Source organism: Oncorhynchus keta, unplaced genomic scaffold (genome assembly GCF_023373465.1).
Source record: "Oncorhynchus keta strain PuntledgeMale-10-30-2019 unplaced genomic scaffold, Oket_V2 Un_contig_28345_pilon_pilon, whole genome shotgun sequence".
NCBI lineage: Eukaryota > Metazoa > Chordata > Actinopteri > Salmoniformes > Salmonidae > Oncorhynchus > Oncorhynchus keta.
Genome location: NW_026285989.1, coordinates 55,923 through 77,091, shown reverse-complemented (window position 1 = coordinate 77,091; position 21,169 = coordinate 55,923). Strand labels below are relative to the sequence as shown.

Genomic DNA, 21,169 nt, shown 5'->3' with positions numbered 1-21,169 from the left:
GTTATAGAGGCTCAGAGGACAGTTACCATAGGGTGTGGTTATAGAGGCTCAGAGGACAGTTACCATAGGGTGTGGTTATAGAGGCTCAGAGGACAGTTACCATAGGGTGTGGTTATAGAGGCTCAGAGGACAGTTACCATAGGGTGTAAGTCTACTGTATGTGTTCTGCTGTTCTTGCTTCTGTCTCGATGTGTTCTAAAACCTGTGACGTGGTCATTGAAGCAGGGTGAGCGCCACCGGGCCCAGACAGCCCAGGGGATCCCGAACAGGGGCAGAAGCCGTTACCATAGGACCCTAAAAGACTGTACCTCTGCTCAGAGTGTGGCAAGAGGTTCACCACAGCGCCTTTACTAAAGTCTCACATGAAGTCTCACAGTGGGGAGATACACCACCAGTGCTCCGTCTGTGGGAAGTGTTTCCTGCTGTTCCAGGACCTCAAGAGACACCAGGAGATCCACAAAGGTGAGAGAGACACCAAGAGATCCACAAAGGTGAGAGAGACACCAGGAGATCCACAAAGGTGAGAGAGACACCAGGAGATCCACAAAGGTGAGAGAGAGACACCGGGAGATCCACAAAGGTGAGAGAGACACCAGGAGATACACAAAGGTGAGAGAGACACCAGGAGATACACAAAGGTGAGAGAGACACCGGGAGATCCACAAAGGTGAGAGAGACACCGGGAGATACACAAAGGTGAGAGAGAGACACCGGGAGATCCACAAAGGTGAGAGAGAGACACCGGGAGATACATAAAGGTGAGAGAGACACCGGGAGATACACAAAGGTGAGAGAGACACCAGGAGATACACAAAGGTGAGAGAGACACCAGGAGATCCACAAAGGTGAGAGAGACACCAGGAGATACACAAAGGTGAGAGAGAGACACCAGGAGATACACAAAGGTGAGAGAGAGACACCGGGAGATACACAAAGGTGAGAGAGAGACACCGGGAGATACACAAAGGTGAGAGAGACACCGGGAGATACACAAAGGTGAGAGAGAGACACCGGGAGATACACAAAGGTGAGAGAGAGACACCGGGAGATACACAAAGGTGAGAGAGAGACACCGGGAGATCCACAAAGGTGAGAGAGAGACACCGGGAGATCCACAAAGGTGAGAGAGAGACACCGGGAGATCCACAAAGGTGAGAGAGAGACACCGGGAGATCCACAAAGGTGAGAGAGAGACACTGGGAGATCCACAAAGGTGAGAGAGAGACTCCAGGAGATACACAAAGGTGAGAGAGAGACACCGGGAGATACACAAAGGTGAGAGAGACACCGGGAGATCCACAAAGGTGAGAGAGACACCGGGAGATCCACAAAGGTGAGAGAGAGACACCGGGAGATCCACAAAGGTGAGAGAGAGACACCGGGAGATCCACAAAGGTGAGAGAGACACCGGGAGATCCACAAAGGTGAAAGAGAGACTCCAGGAGATACACAAAGGTGAGAGAGAGACACCGGGAGATCCACAAAGGTGTGAGAGCGAGATGCCAGGAGATACACAAAGGTGAGAGCGAGAGATACAAGGGTGAGAGAGAGACACCGGGAGATACAAGGGTGAGAGAGCGATACAAAGGTGAGAGAGATACACAAAGGTGAGAGAGACACCAGGAGATACACAAATGTGAGAGAGAGACGCCAGGAGATCACAAAGGTGAGAGAGAGAGACGCCAGGAGATCCACAAAGGTGAGAGAGTGAGACGCCGGGAGATCCACAAAGGTGAGAGAGAGAGACGCCGGGAGATACACAAAGGTGTGAGAGCGAGACGCCAGGAGATACACAAAGGTGAGAGCGAGACGCCAGGAGATACACAAAGGTGAGAGCGAGACGCCAGGAGATACACAAAGGTGAGAGCGAGACGCCAGGAGATACACAAAGGTGAGAGCGAGACGCCAGGAGATACACAAAGGTGAGAGCGAGACGCCAGGAGATACACAAAGGTGAGAGCGAGACGCCAGGAGATACACAAAGGTGAGAGCGAGACGCCAGGGAGATACCAAAGGTGAGAGCGAGAGATACAAAGGTGAGAGAGAGAGACACAAAGGTGAGAGGGAGACGCCGGGAGATACAAGGGTGAGAGAGAGATACAAAGGTGAGAGAGATACACAAAGGTGAGAGACACTGGGAGATCCACAAAGGTGAGAGAGAGACACCGGGAGATCCACAAAGGTGAGAGAGACACCGGGAGATCCACAAAGGTGAGAGAGACACCGGGAGATACACAAAGGTGAGAGAGAGAGACCGGGAGATCCACAAAGGTGAGAGAGAGAGACGCCAGGAGATCACAAAGGTGAGAGAGAGAGACGCCGGAGATCACAAAGGTGAGAGAGAGAGACGCTGGGAGATACACAAAGGTGAGAGCGAGACGCCAGGAGATACACAAAGGTGAGAGCGAGAGATACAAGGAGATAGAGATACAAAGGTGAGAGCGAGAGATACAAAGGTGAGAGAGAGAGACACAAAGGTGAGAGGGAGACGCCGGAGATACACAAAGGTGAGAGAGAGAGAGAGACACCGGGAGATACAAGGGTGAGAGAGAGACACTGGGAGATACAAAGGTGAGAGAGAGACACAAAGGTGAGAGGGAGGCGCCGGGAGATACACAAAGGTGTGAGAGACGCAAACACACTGATTCACTGTCGCAAAACGTTTTGCAATGGAAAGGGAAACATTTTTGTGCAAAAATTCTATTGGACAAATTCAGGTAGGTTCCTTCTCCATTTTGTTCTGTTTGCTTCCATTTTTGTTCCTAGTGAATACACCCCTGAAGTCTATGCTCACACACTTGGGTCATATTCATTAGGAACCAAACAGAAACAAATGGGCCCGAAGTGGGAGGGACTATCCAATAATAATACACTTGTTTTCCGTTTGCAAAACATTTTGCAACAGTACTTTGCAGTAATGAACAAGGACCCTGAGATCTCTGCTGGAACACAGGTGACTTGAAGAAACATAAACATATCCACACCAGTGCTTCTTTCCATGAATTAGCTGGGTATTTATATGTGTATTAGTCTGTAATAAACTGTCATTTAATTGATAGTGCAGCATTTTAACCCCTGTAAATGTTGTCATTGAAGGGGGCAACAACTCTGACGCAGACAGTCCAGGGGAAGCAGATCCGGAGAGACCGTTCCCCTGCTCTGTGTGTGGTAAGAGGTTCACCGCAGCCTTCAGGCTTAAGGCACACATGAAGATCCACAGCGGAGAGAAACCCCACCAGTGCTCCGTCTGTGGCAAGGCCTTCCTTCGACCCTACGACCTTAAAAGACATCTGGTGACCCATAAAGGTGAGAGGAACACCAGGTTGGAGTTGCGTTATCCTTATCATTTTCCTCCTGTGTTAAACCCTTCTAATGGTGTCATTGAAACAGGAGAGGGCACCAGCTCTGACCCTGACAGTCCAGGGGATCCTGACCAGGAGTTGAAGCCATATTTCTGCTCCCAGTGCGGTAAGAGGTTCACTGCAGCCAGCAGCCTGAAGACACACACAATGACGCACAGTGGAAAGAAAACCCCACCAGTGCTCCGTCTGTGGGAAGTGTTTCCTGCGATACCAGGACCTGAAGAGACACCAGGTGATCCACAAAGGTAAGAGAGACCCACACACCCGTCATGTTTACTAGAAACCACACTGAAGCAAACAGGCAGAAACAGGGATGGTCTACCAGATCTTTTCCATTAAGAAACGCTTTGTTTCTGCTACGGTGCACCAATTAATTTATCCTCTGTCTTGTAATGTTGTCATTGAAACAGGAGAGGGCGCCAGCACAGAAAAACCCCACCAGTGCTCTGTCTGCGAGGAGAGTTTCTTGAAGCTCGACGACTTGAACATTCACGTGACGATCCACACAGGAGAGAAGACCAAGCACATCTGCCAACCATGTGGAAGACCTTCACTCTGCTGCAGGACCTAAAGACTCACCAGCGCACCCATACGGGAGAGAAACCGTACCACTGCTCCAAGTGCCCAGAGAGCTTTGGCAACCTGTTGGAGTACAGGGAGCACAAGCAGACGCACAATAACAAGAAACCGTACCTTTGTGACCACGCGGCCAGACGTTCACCCACTTCTACACCCTCAAGACCCACCGGTCAATCCACACAGGGGAGAACCTCCTCCACTGCTCCTACTGTGGGAGGGGCTTCACTCAGAAAACCTCCTGGCGACCCACATACTGATCCACACCAAGGAAAAACCGCACCAGTGCTCTGTGTGCGGCCAACGTTTTGCCAGAAGCGAAAGCCTGAAGAAACACAAGAGGATACACATGGCAGAGGTCCGCCATCACATGTGCGAAAAGGGAAGAGTTTCCCTGACATGAAGAGGTTGGAGGTGCACGCGAGAATGCACTACAAGAGCCTGGAAAAGAAGTACTGCTGCTCATACTGCGGGAGAATGTTCCTACGGGACGGGGATCTAAAGAGTCACCAGAGAACACACACCGGAGAGAAACCCTTTGTCTGCGCCATATGCGGGAAAAGTTTCGCCCAATCTGGGAACTTGAGAGTGCATCAGATCAAGCACACTAAAGAGAGACCGTACCTTGTACTGTCTGTGATAAGGGGTTCACCACCTCTGGGAGTCTGAAGGTGCACATGAGGAGGTTCCATACAGGGGAGAAGCCGTACGTCTGTAGCCTGTGTGGGAAAGGGTTCATTGTACCCAAAGCACTAAAGACACACCAACAGAAACATATGAAAGAGACTACCGTCTAGTTTGACGGGAGATAGGAAAAGACTGTCTTTGATTCCTGCTGTAATAATAATAATAATATATGCCATCAGACGCCAAAGCTTACAGTCATGTGTGCATACATTCTACTGTAAACCCACTAGAAGAGAAGTTCCGAGGTCCCTCCTCTCTGACTTTATTCTCCATTTTGAGGAGGAGACGAAGAGAAAGAGGAATCGGGGAATGATGAATTGAGATATAGTCGAGCCTGCTGCTGGTTTTACCTGCTGCTCCCATTGAGGACAAGTTTTTTTCAAAATAAAAGTCCCCCCCCCTACATGCATCCATGTAATTGTACTCTAAATGTGCCATTAGACATCACTCACCATGACTGAATGGCTAGTGGTTAGTTTAGTGATACTCTACAGAAACTCTGAAGTTGTATCACCAAACTAACCACTAGCTATTCAGTCTGTAAGATACAACCTCAATAAAGTTTCTGTAGAGTATCTTAATGTCAGATATGAATTGACAGGATGATATGATTATGTATGGCATGATATGACACAATATGCATTATGACAATAATACATTTAAACCTGACATGAGGTCTCTACTCACCATGACTGGTACCTATTGACATGAGGTCTCTACTCACCATGACTGGTACCTATTGACATGATGTCTCTACTCACCATGACTGGTACCTATTGACATGATGTCTCTACTCACCATGACTGGTACCTATTGACATGGTGTCTCTACTCACCATGACTGGTACCTATTGACATGTCTCTACTCACCATGACTGGTACCTATTGACATGATGTCTCTACTCACCATGACTGGTACCTATTGACATGATGTCTCTACTCACCATGACTGGTACCTATTGACATGATGTCTCTACTCACCATGACTGGTACCTATTGACATGATGTCTCTACTCACCATGACTGGTACCTATTGACATGATGTCTCTACTCACCATGACTGGTACCTATTGACATGATGTCTCTACTCACCATGACTGGTACCTATTGACATGATGTCTCTACTCACCATGACTGGTACCTATTGACATGATGTCTCTACTCACCATGACTGGTACCTATTGACATGATGTCTCTACTCACCATGACTGGTACCTATTGACATGATGTCTCTACTCACCATGACTGGTACCTATTGACATGAGGTCTCTACTCACCATGACTGGTACCTATTGACATGATGTCTCTACTCACCATGACTGGTACCTATTGACATGATGTCTCTACTCACCATGACTGGTACCTATTGACATGATGTCTCTACTCACCATGACTGGTACCTATTGACATGATGTCTCTACTCACCATGACTGGTACCTATTGACATGATGTCTCTACTCACCATGACTGGTACCTATTGACATGATGTCTCTACTCACCATGACTGGTACCTATTGACATGAGGTCTCTACTCACCATGACTGGTACCTATTGACATGATGTCTCTACTCACCATGACTGGTACCTATTGACATGATGTCTCTACTCACCATGACTGGTTCCTATTGACATGATGTCTCTACTCACCATGACTGGTACCTATTGACATGATGTCTCTACTCACCATGACTTTACCTATTGACATAGATGTCTCTATGTAGCTCACCATGACTGGTACCTATTGACATGAGGTCTCTACTCACCATGACTGGTACCTATTGACATGATCTCTACTCACCATGACTGGTACCTATTGACATGATGTCTCTACTCACCATGACTGGTACCTATTGACATGATGTCTCTACTCACCATGACTGGTACCTATTGACATGATGTCTCTACTCACCATGACTGGTACCTATTGACATGATGTCTCTACTCACCATGACTGGTACCTATTGACATGATGTCTCTACTCACCATGACTGGTACCTATTGACATGATGTCTCTACTCACCATGACTGGTACCTATTGACATGAGGTCTCTACTCACCATGACTGGTACCTATTGACATGATGTCTCTACTCACCATGACTGGTACCTATTGACATGAGGTCTCTACTCACCATGACTGGTACCTATTGACATGATGTCTCTACTCACCATGACTGGTACCTATTGACATGAGGTCTCTACTCACCATGACTGGTACCTATTGACATGATGTCTCTACTCACCATGACTGGTACCTATTGACATGATGTCTCTACTCACCATGACTGGTACCTATTGACATGATGTCTCTACTCACCATGACTTTAGAATAATTCACCGTAGCTATCATCAACTAGCTAGCTACCTACCTTGACATTGCTGACAAGGTGATTTTTTTTATATCACAATCTAAAAATGAGAATTATACCCAGTGTGTAATATTTTTTTGTACCTGTTCTGGAGACATTGTTGCAAAAAATGTAATTGAATCATTTTCAATCTTATCATGTCTCAAACATCCCGACTCTGTTGGGTTGTCACTAGTTGCCGCAAAGTCTCAGCAGGGACTAACAATGAGAGCTGGGGATTCTGGGATATTGTGTTCTAATCTATAAAATACTACTTTGCCAGAAGGGTCTCCAAAATCACATGTACACACAGTAATGCATAGAAGACTAAGGGACAGAGGAGGGCTTAACACTTTTTTGGTTACTACAAATGATTCCATATGTGTTATTTCATAGTTTTGATGTCTTTACCATTATTCTACAATGTAGAAAATAGTAAAAATAAAGAAAAACCCCTTGAATGTGGTCCACACTTGTGACTGGTACTGTATGTGAGAATGAGAGGGTGTTTGGGGACTGTGGGATTCTTTCATCAGTTTGTCTCGTTAGACAGGTAAGCAGTGTGTTTGGGGACTGTGGGATTCTTTCATCAGTTTGTCTCGTTAGACAGGTCCAGAGTGTGTTTGGGGACTGTGGGATTCTTTCATCAGTTTGTCTCGTTAGAATAGGTCAGAGTGTGTTTGGGGACTGTGGGATTCTTTCATCAGTTTGTCTCGTTAGACAGGTCAGAGTGTGTTTGGGGACTGTGGGATTCTTTCATCAGTTTGTCTCGTTAGACAGGTCAGAGTGTGTTTGGGGACTGTGGGATTCTTTCATCAGTTTGTCTCGTTAGACAGGTCAGAGTGTGTTTGGGGACTGTGGGATTCTTTCATCAGTGTGTCTCGTTAGACAGGTCAGAGTGTGTTTGGGGACTGTGGGATTCTTTCATCAGTTTGTCTCGTTAGACAGGTCAGAGTGTGTTTGGGGACTGTGGGATTCTTTCATCAGTTTGTCTCGTTAGACAGGTCAGAGTGTGTTTGGGGACTGTGGGATTCTTTCATCAGTTTGTCTCGTTAGACAGGTCAGAGTGTGTTTGGGGACTGTGGGATTCTTTCATCAGTTTGTCTCATTAGACAGGTCAGAGTGTGTTTGGGGACTGTGGGATTCTTTCATCAGTTTGTCTCGTTAGACAGGTCAGAGTGTGTTTGGGGACTGTGGGATTCTTTCATCAGTTTGTCTCGTTAGACAGGTCAGAGTGTGTTTGAAGTTGTTGAGGTATGGAGTTTTCTTGGCAATACACTGTAGACTTGTGTTTCAAAGTAGAGAGACCCACAGTAGCTACTGTTATTTAGTACTGGCAGTGTCTGCTGTGGCAGGTACAAGTTACCTGAAAAATATCTAATCTCTCAATGTTCTAATCTCAAAATGCACCAAATCCATGCATTTACAGTTTACATTTACATTTAAGTCATTTAGCAGACGCTCTTATCCAGAGCGACTTACAAATTGGTGCATTCACCTTATGACATCCAGTGGAACAGCCACTTTACAATAGTGCATCTAAATCTTTTAAGGGGGGAAGAAGGATTACTTTATCCTATCCTAGGTATTCCTTAAAGAGGTGGGGTTTCCGTCTCCGGAAGGTGGTGATTGTCCGCTGTCCTGCAGAGTGAGGGAGTTTGTTCCACCATTGGGGGCCAGAAGGAACAGATTAATTGTGGGCTGATAGCAATGATAGGAGAGACCATCAGTGGTAGGGAGGCGAGCAGGCCAGAGGTGGATGTATACGCAGTGCCCTTGTTTGGGTGTAGGGCCTGATCAGAGCCTGGGGGAGGGTGAGCGCGTGAGGTGCCGTTCCCCTCACGCTCCGTAGGCAAGCACCATGGTCTTGTAGGATGCAATCAACTGGAAGCCAGTGGAGAGATGCGGAGGAGAGGGTGGTGAGAGAACTTGGGAAGGTTGAACACCAGACGGGCTGCGGCGTTCTGGATGAGTTGTAGGGGGTTTAATGGCACAGGCAGGGAGCCCAGCCAACAGCGAGTTGCAGTAATCCAGACGGGAGATGACAAGTGCCTGGATTAGGACCTCGCCGCTTCCTGTAGGCAGGGTCGTACTCTCATGTTGTAGAGCATGAACCTACAGTAACAGGCCACGCCTTATGTTAGTTGAGAACAGACATCATTATATCACGCCAAGGTTCTTAGCGCTCTGGGAGGAGGACACAATGGAGTTGTCAGACCGTGATGGCAGATCATGGAACGGGCAGTCCTTCCCCGGGAGGAAGAGCAGCTCCGTCTTGCCGAGGTCAGCTTGAGGTGGTGATCCGTCATCACACTGATATGTCTGCCAGACATGCAGAGATCGATTATATCACCTGGTCACAGTAAAAGAGAAGATTAATTGTGTGTCGTCTGCTACAGTAGGAGAGACCATGTCAGGTTATGACAGAGCCAAGTGACTTGGTGTATAGCGAGAATATCAGAGGGCCTAGAACAGAGCCCTGGGGACACAGTGGTGATATCGCGTGGTGAGGAACAGACTCATCATTATATCACGCCACCTGGTAGGAGCGACCTGTCAGGTAGGACGCAATCCAAGCGTGGGCCGCGCCGGAGATGCCCAACTCGGAGAGGGTGGAGAGGAGGATCTGATGGTTCGCACTCCTACAGTAACAGACTCTTCATTATATCACTCCTACAGTAACAGACTCATCATTATCCTGACCATCATTATATCACTCCTACAGTAACAGACTCATCATTATATCACTCCTACAGTCACAGACTCATCATTATATCACTCCTACAGTAACAGACTCATCATTATCCTGACCATCATTATATCACTCCTACAGTAACAGACTCATCATTATATCACTCCTACAGTAACAGACTCATCATTATATCACTCCTACAGTAACAGACTCATCATTATATCACTCCTACAGTAACAGACTCATCATTATGTCACTCCTACAGTAACAGACTCATCATTATATCACTCCTACAGTAACAGACTCATCATTATATCACTCCTACAGTAACAGACTCATCATTATATCACTGATACAGTAACAGACTCATCATTATATCACTCCTACAGTAACAGACTCATCATTATATCACTCCTACAGTAACAAACTCATCATTATATCACTCCTACAGTAACAGACACATCATTATATCACTCCTACAGTAACAGACTCATCATATCACTCCTACAGTAACAGACTCATCATTATATCACTCCTACAGTAACAGACTCATCATTATATCACTCCTACAGTAACAGACTCATCATTATATCACTCCACAGTAACAGACTCATCATTATATCACTCCTACAGTAACAGACTCATCATTATATCACTCCTACAGTAACAGACTCATCATTATATCACTCCTACAGTAACAGACACATCATTATATCACTCCTACAGTAACAGACTCATCATTATATCACTCCTACAGTAACAGACTCATCATTATATCACTCCTACAGTAACAGACTCAACATTATATCACTCCTACAGTAACAGACTCATCATTATATCACTCCTACAGTAACAGACTCATCATTATATCACTCCTACAGTAACAGACTCATCATTATATCACTCCTACAGTAACAGACTCATCATTATATCACTCCTACAGTAACAGACTCATCATTATCCTGACCATCATTATATCACTCCTACAGTCACAGACTCATCATTATATCACTCCTACAGTAACAGACTCATCATTATATCACTGCTACAGTAACAGACTCATCATTATATCACTCCTACAGTAACAGACTCATCATTATATCACTCCTACAGTAACAGACTCATCATTATGTCACTCCTACAGTAACAGACTCATCATTATATCACTCCTACAGTCACAGACTCATCATTATATCACTCCTACAGTAACAGACTCATCATTATATCACTCCTACAGTCACAGACTCATCATTATATCACTCCTACAGTAACAGACACAACATTATATCACTCCTACAGTAACAGACTCATCATTATATCACTCCGACAGTAACAGACTCATCATTATATCACTCCTACAGTAACAGACTCATCATTATATCACTCCTACAGTAACAGACTCATCATTATATCACTCCTAGAGTAACAAACTCATCATTATATCACTCCTACAGTAACAGACTCATCATTATATCACTCCTACAGTAACAGACTCATCATTATATCACTCCTACAGTAACAGACTCATCATTATATCACTCCTACAGTAACAGACTCATCATTATATCACTCCTACAGTAACAGACTCATCATTATATCACTCCTAGAGTAACAAACTCATCATTATATCACTCCTACAGTAACAGACTCATCATTATATCACTCCTAGAGTAACAAACTCATCATTATATCACTCCTACAGTAACAGACTCATCATTATATCACTCCTACAGTAACAGACTCATCATTATATCACTCCTACAGTAACAGACTCATCATTATATCACTCCTACAGTAACATTCATCATTATATCACTCCTACAGTAACAGACTCATCATTATATCACTCCTACAGTAACAGACTCATCATTATATCACTCCTACAGTAACAGACTCATCATTATATCACTCCTACAGTAACAGGCTCATCATTGCAAGCTTCAGGCTCTGAGAACTTCACCACCTCATATAATTCACCCTCATTCACCTCCATTTCTCCTCCAGAGTTTGATCCGGCATACAGCTCACTCTGCTTACACTTTCTGTCATTCTACTTCAAACAAACCATCTCCCTTTTCCCCCCACCATTTTTAAACCGCTTCAAGCTCCCCCTCTTCCCCCCTCTTCCTCCTTCTCTTTCTCTTTGACCTCCTCTGCCTTTCTTTTCCCCTCCATTCCTCCTTCCGTATTTCAAGTATCCGTCTCCTTATGACAGGGATCATGAACTAGATTCAGCTGTGGGCCTAAACATAATTGCAAATTGACCGCAAGAAGCCCAAACAGATGTTTGACAAAACAACTTCAAGCTTTGCTTACATTTGTATACGATCACGTTTCTCTCTATTATGCGTGGGAATACTTGGGAACAGATTTTATTTGAAATTAAAATAGTTTGGAGCTGATAAACATTTTACTTAGGGGCCAAATAAAACCACCCGTGGGACGCCAGTTGGGGAACCCTGCCTCATGATACTATTACACTTCTCCTAACCTCTCCTTCTTGGGGAACCCTGCCATACGATAATATTACACTTCTCCTAACCTCTCCTCCTTGGGGAACCCTGCGTTATGATAATATTACACTTCTCCTAACCTCTCCTCCTTGGGGGAACCCTGCCTTATGATAATATTACACTTCTCCTAACCTCTCCTCCTTGGGGAACCCTGCCTTATGATAATATTACACTTCTCCTAACCTCTCCTTGGGGTTGGGGAACCCTGCCTTATGATAATATTACACTTCTCCTAACCTCTCCTCCTTGGGGTTGGGGAACCCTGTCTTATGATAATATTACACTTCTCCTAACCTCTCCTTCTTGGGAACCCTGTCTTATGATAATATTACACTTCTCTAACCTCTCCTCCTTGGGGTTGGGGAACCCTGCCTTATGATAATATTACACTTCTCCTAACCTCTCCTTGGGGTTGGGGAACCCTGCCTTGTGATAATATTACACTTCTCCTAACCTCTCCTTCTTGGGGTTGGGGAACCCTGCCCCTCTCCTTCTTGGGGTTGGGGAACCCTGCCTTATGATAATATTACACTTCTCCTAACCTCTCCTCCTTGGGGAACCCTGCCTTATGATAATATTACACTTCTCCTAACCTCTCCTTGGGGTTGGGGAACCCTGCCTTATGATAATATTACACTTCTCCTAACCTCTCCTCCTTGGGGTTGGGGAACCCTGTCTTATGATAATATTACACTTCTCCTAACCTCTCCTTCTTGGGGAACCCTGTCTTATGATAATATTACACTTCTCCTAACCTCTCCTTGGGGTTGGGAACCCTGCCTTATGATAATATTACACTTCTCCTAACCTCTCCTTCTTGGGAACCCTGTCTTATGATAATATTACACTTCTCCTAACCTCTCCTCCTTGGGGTTGGGAACCCTGCCTTATGATAATATTACACTTCTCCTAACCTCTCCTTCTTGGGGTTGGGGAACCCTGCCTTATGATAATATTACACTTCTCCTAACCTCTCCTTCTTGGGGTTGGGGAACCCTGCCTATGATAATATTACACTTCTCCTAACCTCTCCTTCTTGGGGTTGGGGAACCCTGTCTTATGATAATATTACACTTCCCCTAACCTCTCCTTCTTGGGAACCCTGCGTTATGATAATATTACACTTCTCTAACCTCTCCTTCTTGCCATTTACCTGACCTTCCTGAAAGTGTACAAAAAAGGCATTGTTGTGGTTGCCATGCCAACCAACATAATACAATGTCAATGAAGAAGAGGCATTACACAGACAGTTTGTTCTGTTTGTATTTATAATTCAATTCGAGGATACTTGGCAATATTTTTTTTTTACACACAGGTTACATCCAGATGATGACACAACAATACACTCATATAGTTTACTTCTGATGTCAATCCAGACCAGCCCTTCTCCTGAGGTTAAAAAACAATGGTTGAATTCTGTCATAATCCTACTGGGCAAAAAAAAAAAACTGGTTGAATCAACGTCGTTTCCACGTCATTTCAACCAAAAACGTCAAAAGCGATGACGTTGAATCAACGTGGAAAAACTGATTGGATTTGAAAAAAAAGTATTTAAATGTTTTGAGAATTTAATAAAATGAAGAATTGGGGACCTAAATCCAATGACATGGTGAAATGTTTTGTTGAATTCACATTGAATTCACAACCAAATATGAATTCAAAGTAGACGTTGAACTGACGTCTGTGCCCAGTGGGATGATCTGCAGTTGTAATGGTATATGTACATATGGTAATATAGTGGTATGATACTGTAGTAAATTTAAAGGGGGGATCTGCAGTTGTAATGGTATATGTAAATATGTTATGATATTGTAGTGTTTAAAGGGGGATCTGCAGTTGTAATGATATATGTACATATGGTATGATACTGTAGTGTTTAAAGGGGGGATCTACTGTTGTAATGGTATATGTACATATGGTATGATATTGTAGTGTTTAAAGGGGGGATCTGCAGTTGTAATGGTATATGTAAATATGGTATGATATTGTAGTGTTTAAAGGGGGATCTGCAGTTGTAATGGTATATGTACATATGGTATGATACTGTAGTGTTTAAAGGGGGGATCTGCAGTTGTAATGGTATATTTACATATGGTATGATACTGTAGTGTTTAAAGGGGGGATCTGCAGTTGTAATGGTATATGTAAATATGTTATGATATTGTAGTGTTTAAAGGGGGATCTGCAGTTGTAATGGTATATGTACATATGGTATGATACTGTAGTGTTTAAAGGGGGGGATCTACTGTTGTAATGGTATATGTACATATGGTATGATACTGTAGTGTTTAAAGGGGGATCTACTGTTGTAATGGTATATGTACATATGGTATGATACTGTAGTGTTTAAAGGGGGGATCTGCAGTTGTAATGGTATATGTAAATATGGTATGATACTGTAGTGTTTAAAGGGGGGATCTGCAGTTGTAATGGTATATGTACATATGGTATGATACTGTAGTGTTTAAAGGGGGGATCTGCAGTTGTAATGGTATATGTACATATGGTATGATACTGTAGTGTTTAAAGGGGGGATCTGCAGTTGTAATGGTATGATACTGTAAATATGTTATGATATTGATACTGTAGTGTTTAAAGGGGGGATCTGCAGTTGTAATGGTATATGTACATATGGTATGATACTGTAGTGTTTAAAGGGGGATCTACTGTTGTAATGGTATATGTACATATGGTATGATACTGTAGTGTTTAAAGGGGGATCTGCAGTTGTAATGGTATATGTAAATATGGTATGATACTGTAGTGTTTAAAGGGGGGATCTGCAGTTGTAATGGTATATGTACATATGGTATGATACTGTAGTGTTTAAAGGGGGGATCTGCAGTTGTAATGGTATATGTACATATGGTATGATACTGTAGTGTTTAAAGGGGATCTGCAGTTGTAACATACATTTTATAGACTTATATAAATGACTTATATAAATGATGATACTGTATATCCCTATTGATTCTTAAACTATTCATTTTATATTCCCTCATAAGATTATTTCAACTGTCACACTCCATCAGAACCACAAAATATAAGCTTGTTTTCCTCCAATGTTTGGAAACATTGTAAATGTAAACAAACCCGTATAACCTAAAAACATGGTTAAAATCATCATTTGAGATCATGAATGGTCAGTCCATAGCAGATCATGAATGGTCAGTCCATAGCAGATCATTTAGAGATCATGAATGGTCAGTCCATAGCAGATCATTTAGAGATCATGAATGGTCAGTCCATAGCAGATCATTTTGAGATCATGAATGGTCAGTCCATAGCAGATCATTTAGAGAATGGTCAGTTGTATGGCAGATGCCCATTTAGAATGAATGGTCAGTCCATAGCAGATCATTTAAGATCATTTTGAGACCATTTCAGAGATCATGAATGGTCAGTCCATAGCAGATCATTTTGAGATCATGAATGGTCAGTCCATAGCAGATCATTTTGAGATCATGAATGGTCAGCCCATAGCAGATCATTTTGAGATCATGAATGGTCAGTCCATAGCAGATCATTTTGAGATCATATGGTCAGTCCATAGCAGATCATTTTGAGATCATGAATGGTCAGTAAATAGCAGATCATGAATGGTCAGTCCATAATATCTGTCTATGAATGTGAATGGTATAGTGGTTTTTACGGGTATATGTACATTCATGAATGGGGGATCCAGGTCCAGCCCATAAGCTGAATCATCCCATTGCCAAATGTACAAGGGTGCTTCTCCTGTGTTATTGGTTCAACTTTGGATTGGTCCTTTAATGCGTTTAGATATTGTTGTTTGTGTCGTCTGTGCTTTTACTTCCAGAACAAATCACTTTGGATAAAGACTTTGCTAAATGGAAGAAAGATGTAATGTTTTTACCACGACTCAACAGAAGCTGGGATTCAATGTGACTTTTAAAAGGCAAGGTTCCCACTATCGCGTGTATTTCTTATTCGTGGTAAATGCTGCATATGTTTTCACACGGTCGGAAATTGGCTTTTAAAAGCTGCATTGTCGACAACCCGCAGTCAAATGAACTCGGAGCATGAATCTGTGTCCTGGAACGCAGTTTCTATACAGATATATTTATCACATGCTTTAGTGAATAAGAGATTTTATATAATGGAGAGCAGTGGTGAGGCTTTTCCACTGTATTGTCTAACGAGCAGCACCATTGAGGACTTTCACCATTTTGAAGTAGTCAAAATGGTGGGACTTCCTGTGGGTTAAGGAAGGAGCTATAATTCCATCAGGTCAGCAGAAGGAGTTAACCAATGAATTTATAGTCCTGAGATAACATTCCATAACTGCAGGTAGCAGTAAATCACCAACCTTGTCTTTGTACCTGTTCAGACTGCAGTACATTAGGAGGTGGTATCCTGTTCAGACTGTACACTGCAGTACATTAGGAGGTGGTATCCTGTTCAGATGATACACACTGCAGTACATTAGGAGGTGGTATCTTGTTCAGACTGTACACACTGCAGTACATTAGGAGGTGGTATCCTGTTCAGACTGTACACACTGCAGTACATTAGGAGGTGGTATCTTGTTCAGACTACACACTGCAGTACATTAGGAGGTGGTATCCTGTTCAGACTGTACACACTGCAGAACATTAGGAGGAGGTATCTTGTTCAGATGATACACACTGCAGTACATTAGGAGGTGGTATCCTGTTCAGACTGTACACACTGCAGTACATTAGGAGGTGGTATCCTGTTCAGATGATACACACTGCAGTACATTAGGAGGTGGTATCCTGTTCAGATGATACACACTGCAGCACATTAGGAGGGAGTATCTTGTTCAGATGATACACACTGCACTTGTTCAGATGATACACACTGCAGTACATTAGGAGGTGGTATCCTGTTCAGATGATACACACTGCAGCACATTAGGAGGGGTATCTTGTTCAGATGATACACACTGCAGTCTTGTGTCAGATGATACACACTGCAGTACATTAGGAGGTATCTTGTTCAGATGATACACACTGCAGTCAGAGGTGGTATACACACTGCAGTACATTAGGAGGAGGTATCCAGATGATACACACTCAGACATGATCCTGTTCAGACTGTACACTGCTATCCTCTTCCTTCACTTCTCCTCCTCGACCTCAACTTCTCTCTCTTTTCCATCTTCCTCCTCCTCTTTGACAATCACATTGAGAATAAAGGTAGGATTCTCTCCAATATGTATTCTTTGATGTTTCTTAAAATTTCCTGAGTAATTGAAGCTCTTCCCACATTGAGTGCAGTGGTAAGGCTTCTCTCCATTATGTATTTTTTATGTTCCTTAAGGCTGCTTAAATTATCAAAGCTCTTCCCACAAAAATAGCAGTGGTTAGGCTTCTCTCCTGTGTGGATTCTCTGGTGTTTCTGTAGGGTATCTGCCGCACGGAAATTCTTCCCACAGTGGGTGCAGTGGTAGGCTTCTCTCCACTATGTACTATCTCATGTCTCTTTAGGTTTGCTTTCTCACTGAAGCTCTTCCCCGCATTGGGTGCAGTGGTAAGGCTTCTCTCCCGTGTGTACTTTTTGGTGATTATTTAGATTACCTAAGGAACTGAAACTCTTCCCACATTGAGGACAGGGGTAACTCCCACGGCCAGGTAGTCTTGATGTCCCTGGGTCAACTACAATACCAGTTTTCTCCTCTTCCTCAACTTCTCTCTTTCCTTCTCATGTACTCTCTCATGTCTCTTAAGGTTTGCTTTCTCACTGAAACTCTTCCCACATGCAGAGCAGTGGAAAGGTTTCTCTCCAGTGTGTACTCTTTGATGATTCTTTAGATTACTCGAGGAACTAAAATTCTTTCCACATTGAGGACAGGGGTAACGACCAGAATCAGGTAGTCTTGATGTATCTGGGTCATCCTCCTCCTCTTTGACAATCACATTGAGAGTACAGTCATCATCCTCCTCTTTGACAATCACATTGGGAGTACAGTCATCATCCTCCTCTTTGACAATCACATTGAGAGTACAGTCACCATCTTCCTTTTTGACAATCACATTGAGAGTACAGTCATCATCCTCCTCTTTGACTATCACATTGAGAGTACAGTCATCATCCTTCTCTTTGACTATCACATTGAGAGTACAGTCATCATCCTTCTCTTTGACAATCACATTGTGATTACAGGTAGGTTTCACTCCAATGTGTCTTTGCTGATGTTTCTTAAAGGTTCCTGAATGATGGAAGCTCTTCCCACAAAGAGAGCAGTGGTAAGGCTTTTCTCCGCTATGTATTCTTTGATGTTCTTTAAGGCTTCCTGAATGATTAAAGCTCTTCTCACAAAGAGAGCAGTGGTGAGGCTTCTCTCCTGTGTGGATTCTCTGGTGTTTCTGTAGGGTCTCTTCCACACGGAAATTCTTCCCACATTCGAAGCAGTTGTAAGGCTTCTCTCCATTATGTACCCTCTCATGTCTCTTAAGGTGTGCTTTCTCACGGAAACGCTTCCCACATACTGAGCAGTGGAAAGGTTTCTCTCCAGTGTGTACTCTTTGATGATTCTTTAGATTACTTGAGGAACTAAAATTCTTCCCACATTGAGGACAGGGTAACTCCCACGACCAGGTAGTCTTGATGTACCTGGAGTCAACTACACCATTACTTTCCTCAACTTCTCTCTTTACCTTATCATTGATTTTCCTCTCACCCTCCTCCTCTTTGACAATCACATTGAGAGTACTGGTAGGCTTCTCTTCTATGTGTATTCGCTGATGACTCTTTAGGTTTCGGGTTGATTGAAACTCTTCCCACAAAGAGAGCAGTGGTAAGGCTTCTCCCTACTGTGTGATCTCTGGTGATTCTTTAGATCTCCCGCAAAACGGAATTTCTTTCCACACTCAGTGCAGTGGTAAGGTTTCTCCCCTGTGTGTATTCTCTGGTGTTCCTTAAGGCTTCCTGAGTGATTAAAGCTCTTCCCACATGTGGTGCAGTGGTAAGGCTTCTCTTCACTATGTACTCGCTCGTGTCTATTAAGATTTACTTTCTCACTGAAACCTCTCCCCACATGTGGCGCAGTGGAAAGGTTTCTCTCCAGTGTGTACTCTTTGATGATTCTTTAGGCTTACTTCTCTTGTAAAACTCTTCCCACAAGCAGAGCAGTGGAAAGGTTTCTCTCCTGTGTGAGTTCTCTTATGATTCTTTAGAATTCCTGCCCGACTGAAACTCTTTCCACATTGGGTGCAGTGGTGAGGCTTCTCCCCTGTATGTATTCTTTGATGTTCTGTAAGGTTTCCTGAACGATTAAAGCTCTTCCCACACTGGGAGCAGTGGTAAGGCTTCTCCCCTGTATGTATTCTCTGATGACTTTTTAGACTTCCAAGCTGAGTGAATCCCTCCCCACATTGAACGCAGTGGTAAGGCTTTTTTTTACTGTGTGATCTCTCGTGACTCTTTAGGTCTCCTGTCCGACTGAAACTCTTCCCACATTGGGAGCAGAGGTATGTCTTCTTTATTTTGGGAGTCTGTTTGAGTGATTTGAGGTGAGTTGGACAAATAAAACTGTCGCTACAGCAGGGTTGGGGCTTCTGTCTGCATTGTTTATGATTTCCTGATGCTGTGGGCCTGGACTTGCTGTCTGAGTCTGGGTTGAGCTCTTTCCTGTGAGAATATAAACACATATTGGGTAAGAAACAGAAAGAGGAACAAAGGCTTTTAGGCTTAAAAATGCAACAACATATCCTACCAATTCCTCAAAATAGTCCGAAATAATCTCAGATCAATCAAGAAATCTGTAATTAGCGTAGAGCCCTGGTGTAGTGATAAAACTCCCCTACACCAATCACATTTAAGACTCCCACCAGAGACCAGGGTTCCATACCCTTCACCAACAACATTTATTAGTTCCTAAAATCACTAGCCAGCTAGCCAAGTTCCATCTCTGTGTTTGTCAATGAAGCAGGTACATTGATCAGGCAGGCCACTTTAGCTCAATCAGCTTATCAAGTCACTGGCGACACATGTGCTTCGGTACCGTTTTGTTTCTTACACACTCTGGTAACGGAGAGCGAGAAAGTTGTAAGTCTGGCAGTGTTTCATAGCAAATCATGTTATAAAACAGGTCGAGGCGGGACACTAAGATGTTCGCGAATCGTAATTTTGGAATATTGACAAGTGCGCATCGTCTTAATTCCCCATTTGCCCAAAACAATGGCAGACTGGAGTGATCACCAGGCCGGGAGTTTCCTGATGTTAGGGGCAGGGCCATTTGGTCTTCCAAGAGGTGCCCAATCTGCCAGGGCACCAAGGCCATCTGCTAGAGCACCAAGGCCATCTGCTAGAGCACCAAGGCCATCTGCTAGGGCACCATGGCCATCTGCTAGAGCACCAAGGCCATCTGCTAGGGCACCATGGCCATCTGCTATGGCACCATGGCCATCTGCCAGGGCACCAAGGCCATCTGCTAGGCACCAAGGCCATCTGCTAGGGCACCAAGGCCATCTGCTAGAGCACCAAGGCCATCTGCTAGAGCACCAAGGCCATCTGCTAGAGCACCAAGGCCATCTGCTAGAGCACCAAGGCAATCTGCTAGAGGCACTGCAGGGCCATCTGCTAGAGCACCAAGGCCATCTACTATGGCACCATGGCCCATCTGCCAGCACCAAGGCCATCTGCCAGGGCACCAAGGCCATCTGCTAACCAAGGCCATCTGCTAGAGCACCAAGGCAATCTGCTAGAGCACCAAGGCCATCTGCTAGAGCACCAATGCAATCTGCAAGGGCACCAGGCAATCTGCTAGGGCACCAAGGCAATCTGCTAGGGCACCAAGGCCATCTGCTGCACCAAGGCCATCTGCTAGAGCACCAAGGCCATCTGCTAGGGCACCATGGCCATCTGCTAGGCACCATGGACACCATGGCCATCTGCTAGGGCACCATGGCCATCTGCTAGAGCACCAAGGCCATCTGCTAGGGCACCATGGCCATCTGCTAGAGCACCAAGGCCATCTGCTAGAGCACCAAGGCAATCTGCCAGGG

General features: G+C 44.3%; 2 protein-coding genes, 3 long non-coding RNA genes and 1 pseudogene across 28 annotated transcripts; 3 read left to right on the top strand and 3 right to left on the bottom strand.

The window, feature by feature from the left end:
• Positions 1-294: 294 nt before the first annotated feature.
• On the top strand, positions 295-4,607 carry LOC118383118 (zinc finger protein 420-like). The gene is made up of 4 exons (XM_052507011.1): positions 295-462; positions 3,097-3,306; positions 3,391-3,607; positions 3,773-4,607. Exons 1-4 carry the CDS (start codon positions 363-365, stop codon positions 4,605-4,607), a joined length of 1,362 nt encoding a protein of 453 aa, XP_052362971.1. The 5' UTR covers positions 295-362.
• LOC127923109 (uncharacterized) lies at positions 536-1,616 on the top strand. Its single transcript, XR_008113342.1, has 3 exons — positions 536-580; positions 1,059-1,182; positions 1,334-1,616. It is a non-coding gene; the product is annotated as an uncharacterized LOC127923109 (long non-coding RNA).
• A 315-nt stretch (positions 4,608-4,922) lies between the features above and the next one.
• Positions 4,923-7,430, bottom strand: LOC127923106 (uncharacterized). Of its 23 annotated transcripts, XR_008113327.1 has the most exons (6): positions 6,916-7,036; positions 6,805-6,878; positions 6,731-6,767; positions 6,472-6,693; positions 5,914-6,209; positions 4,923-5,876 (listed from the first exon to the last, which is right to left on the bottom strand). It is a non-coding gene; the product is annotated as an uncharacterized LOC127923106 (long non-coding RNA). The 23 variants fall into 23 exon arrangements; XR_008113331.1 differs by lacking the exon at positions 6,731-6,767 and adding an exon at positions 6,363-6,399 and having other exon boundaries at positions 6,509-6,619; positions 6,805-6,933; XR_008113332.1 differs by lacking the exon at positions 6,731-6,767 and adding an exon at positions 6,363-6,399 and having other exon boundaries at positions 6,472-6,582; positions 6,805-6,933.
• A 49-nt stretch (positions 7,431-7,479) lies between these two features.
• Positions 7,480-8,275, top strand: LOC127923108 (uncharacterized). Of its 2 annotated transcripts, none has more exons than XR_008113341.1 (4): positions 7,480-7,524; positions 7,640-7,807; positions 7,864-8,031; positions 8,088-8,275. It is a non-coding gene; the product is annotated as an uncharacterized LOC127923108 (long non-coding RNA). The 2 variants fall into 2 exon arrangements; XR_008113340.1 differs by lacking the exon at positions 7,480-7,524 and adding an exon at positions 7,531-7,581.
• Positions 8,276-17,681: 9,406 nt separating this feature from the next.
• On the bottom strand, positions 17,682-18,828 carry LOC127923101 (zinc finger protein 16-like). Its single transcript, XM_052507010.1, has 2 exons — positions 18,821-18,828; positions 17,682-18,776 (listed from the first exon to the last, which is right to left on the bottom strand). The coding sequence occupies exons 1-2, from the start codon at positions 18,826-18,828 to the stop codon at positions 17,819-17,821; spliced, it is 966 nt and encodes a 321-aa protein (XP_052362970.1). The 3' UTR covers positions 17,682-17,818.
• An 87-nt stretch (positions 18,829-18,915) lies between these two features.
• LOC127923100 (zinc finger protein 239-like) lies at positions 18,916-19,813 on the bottom strand (annotated as a pseudogene).
• Between the last annotated feature and the right edge of the window lie 1,356 nt (positions 19,814-21,169).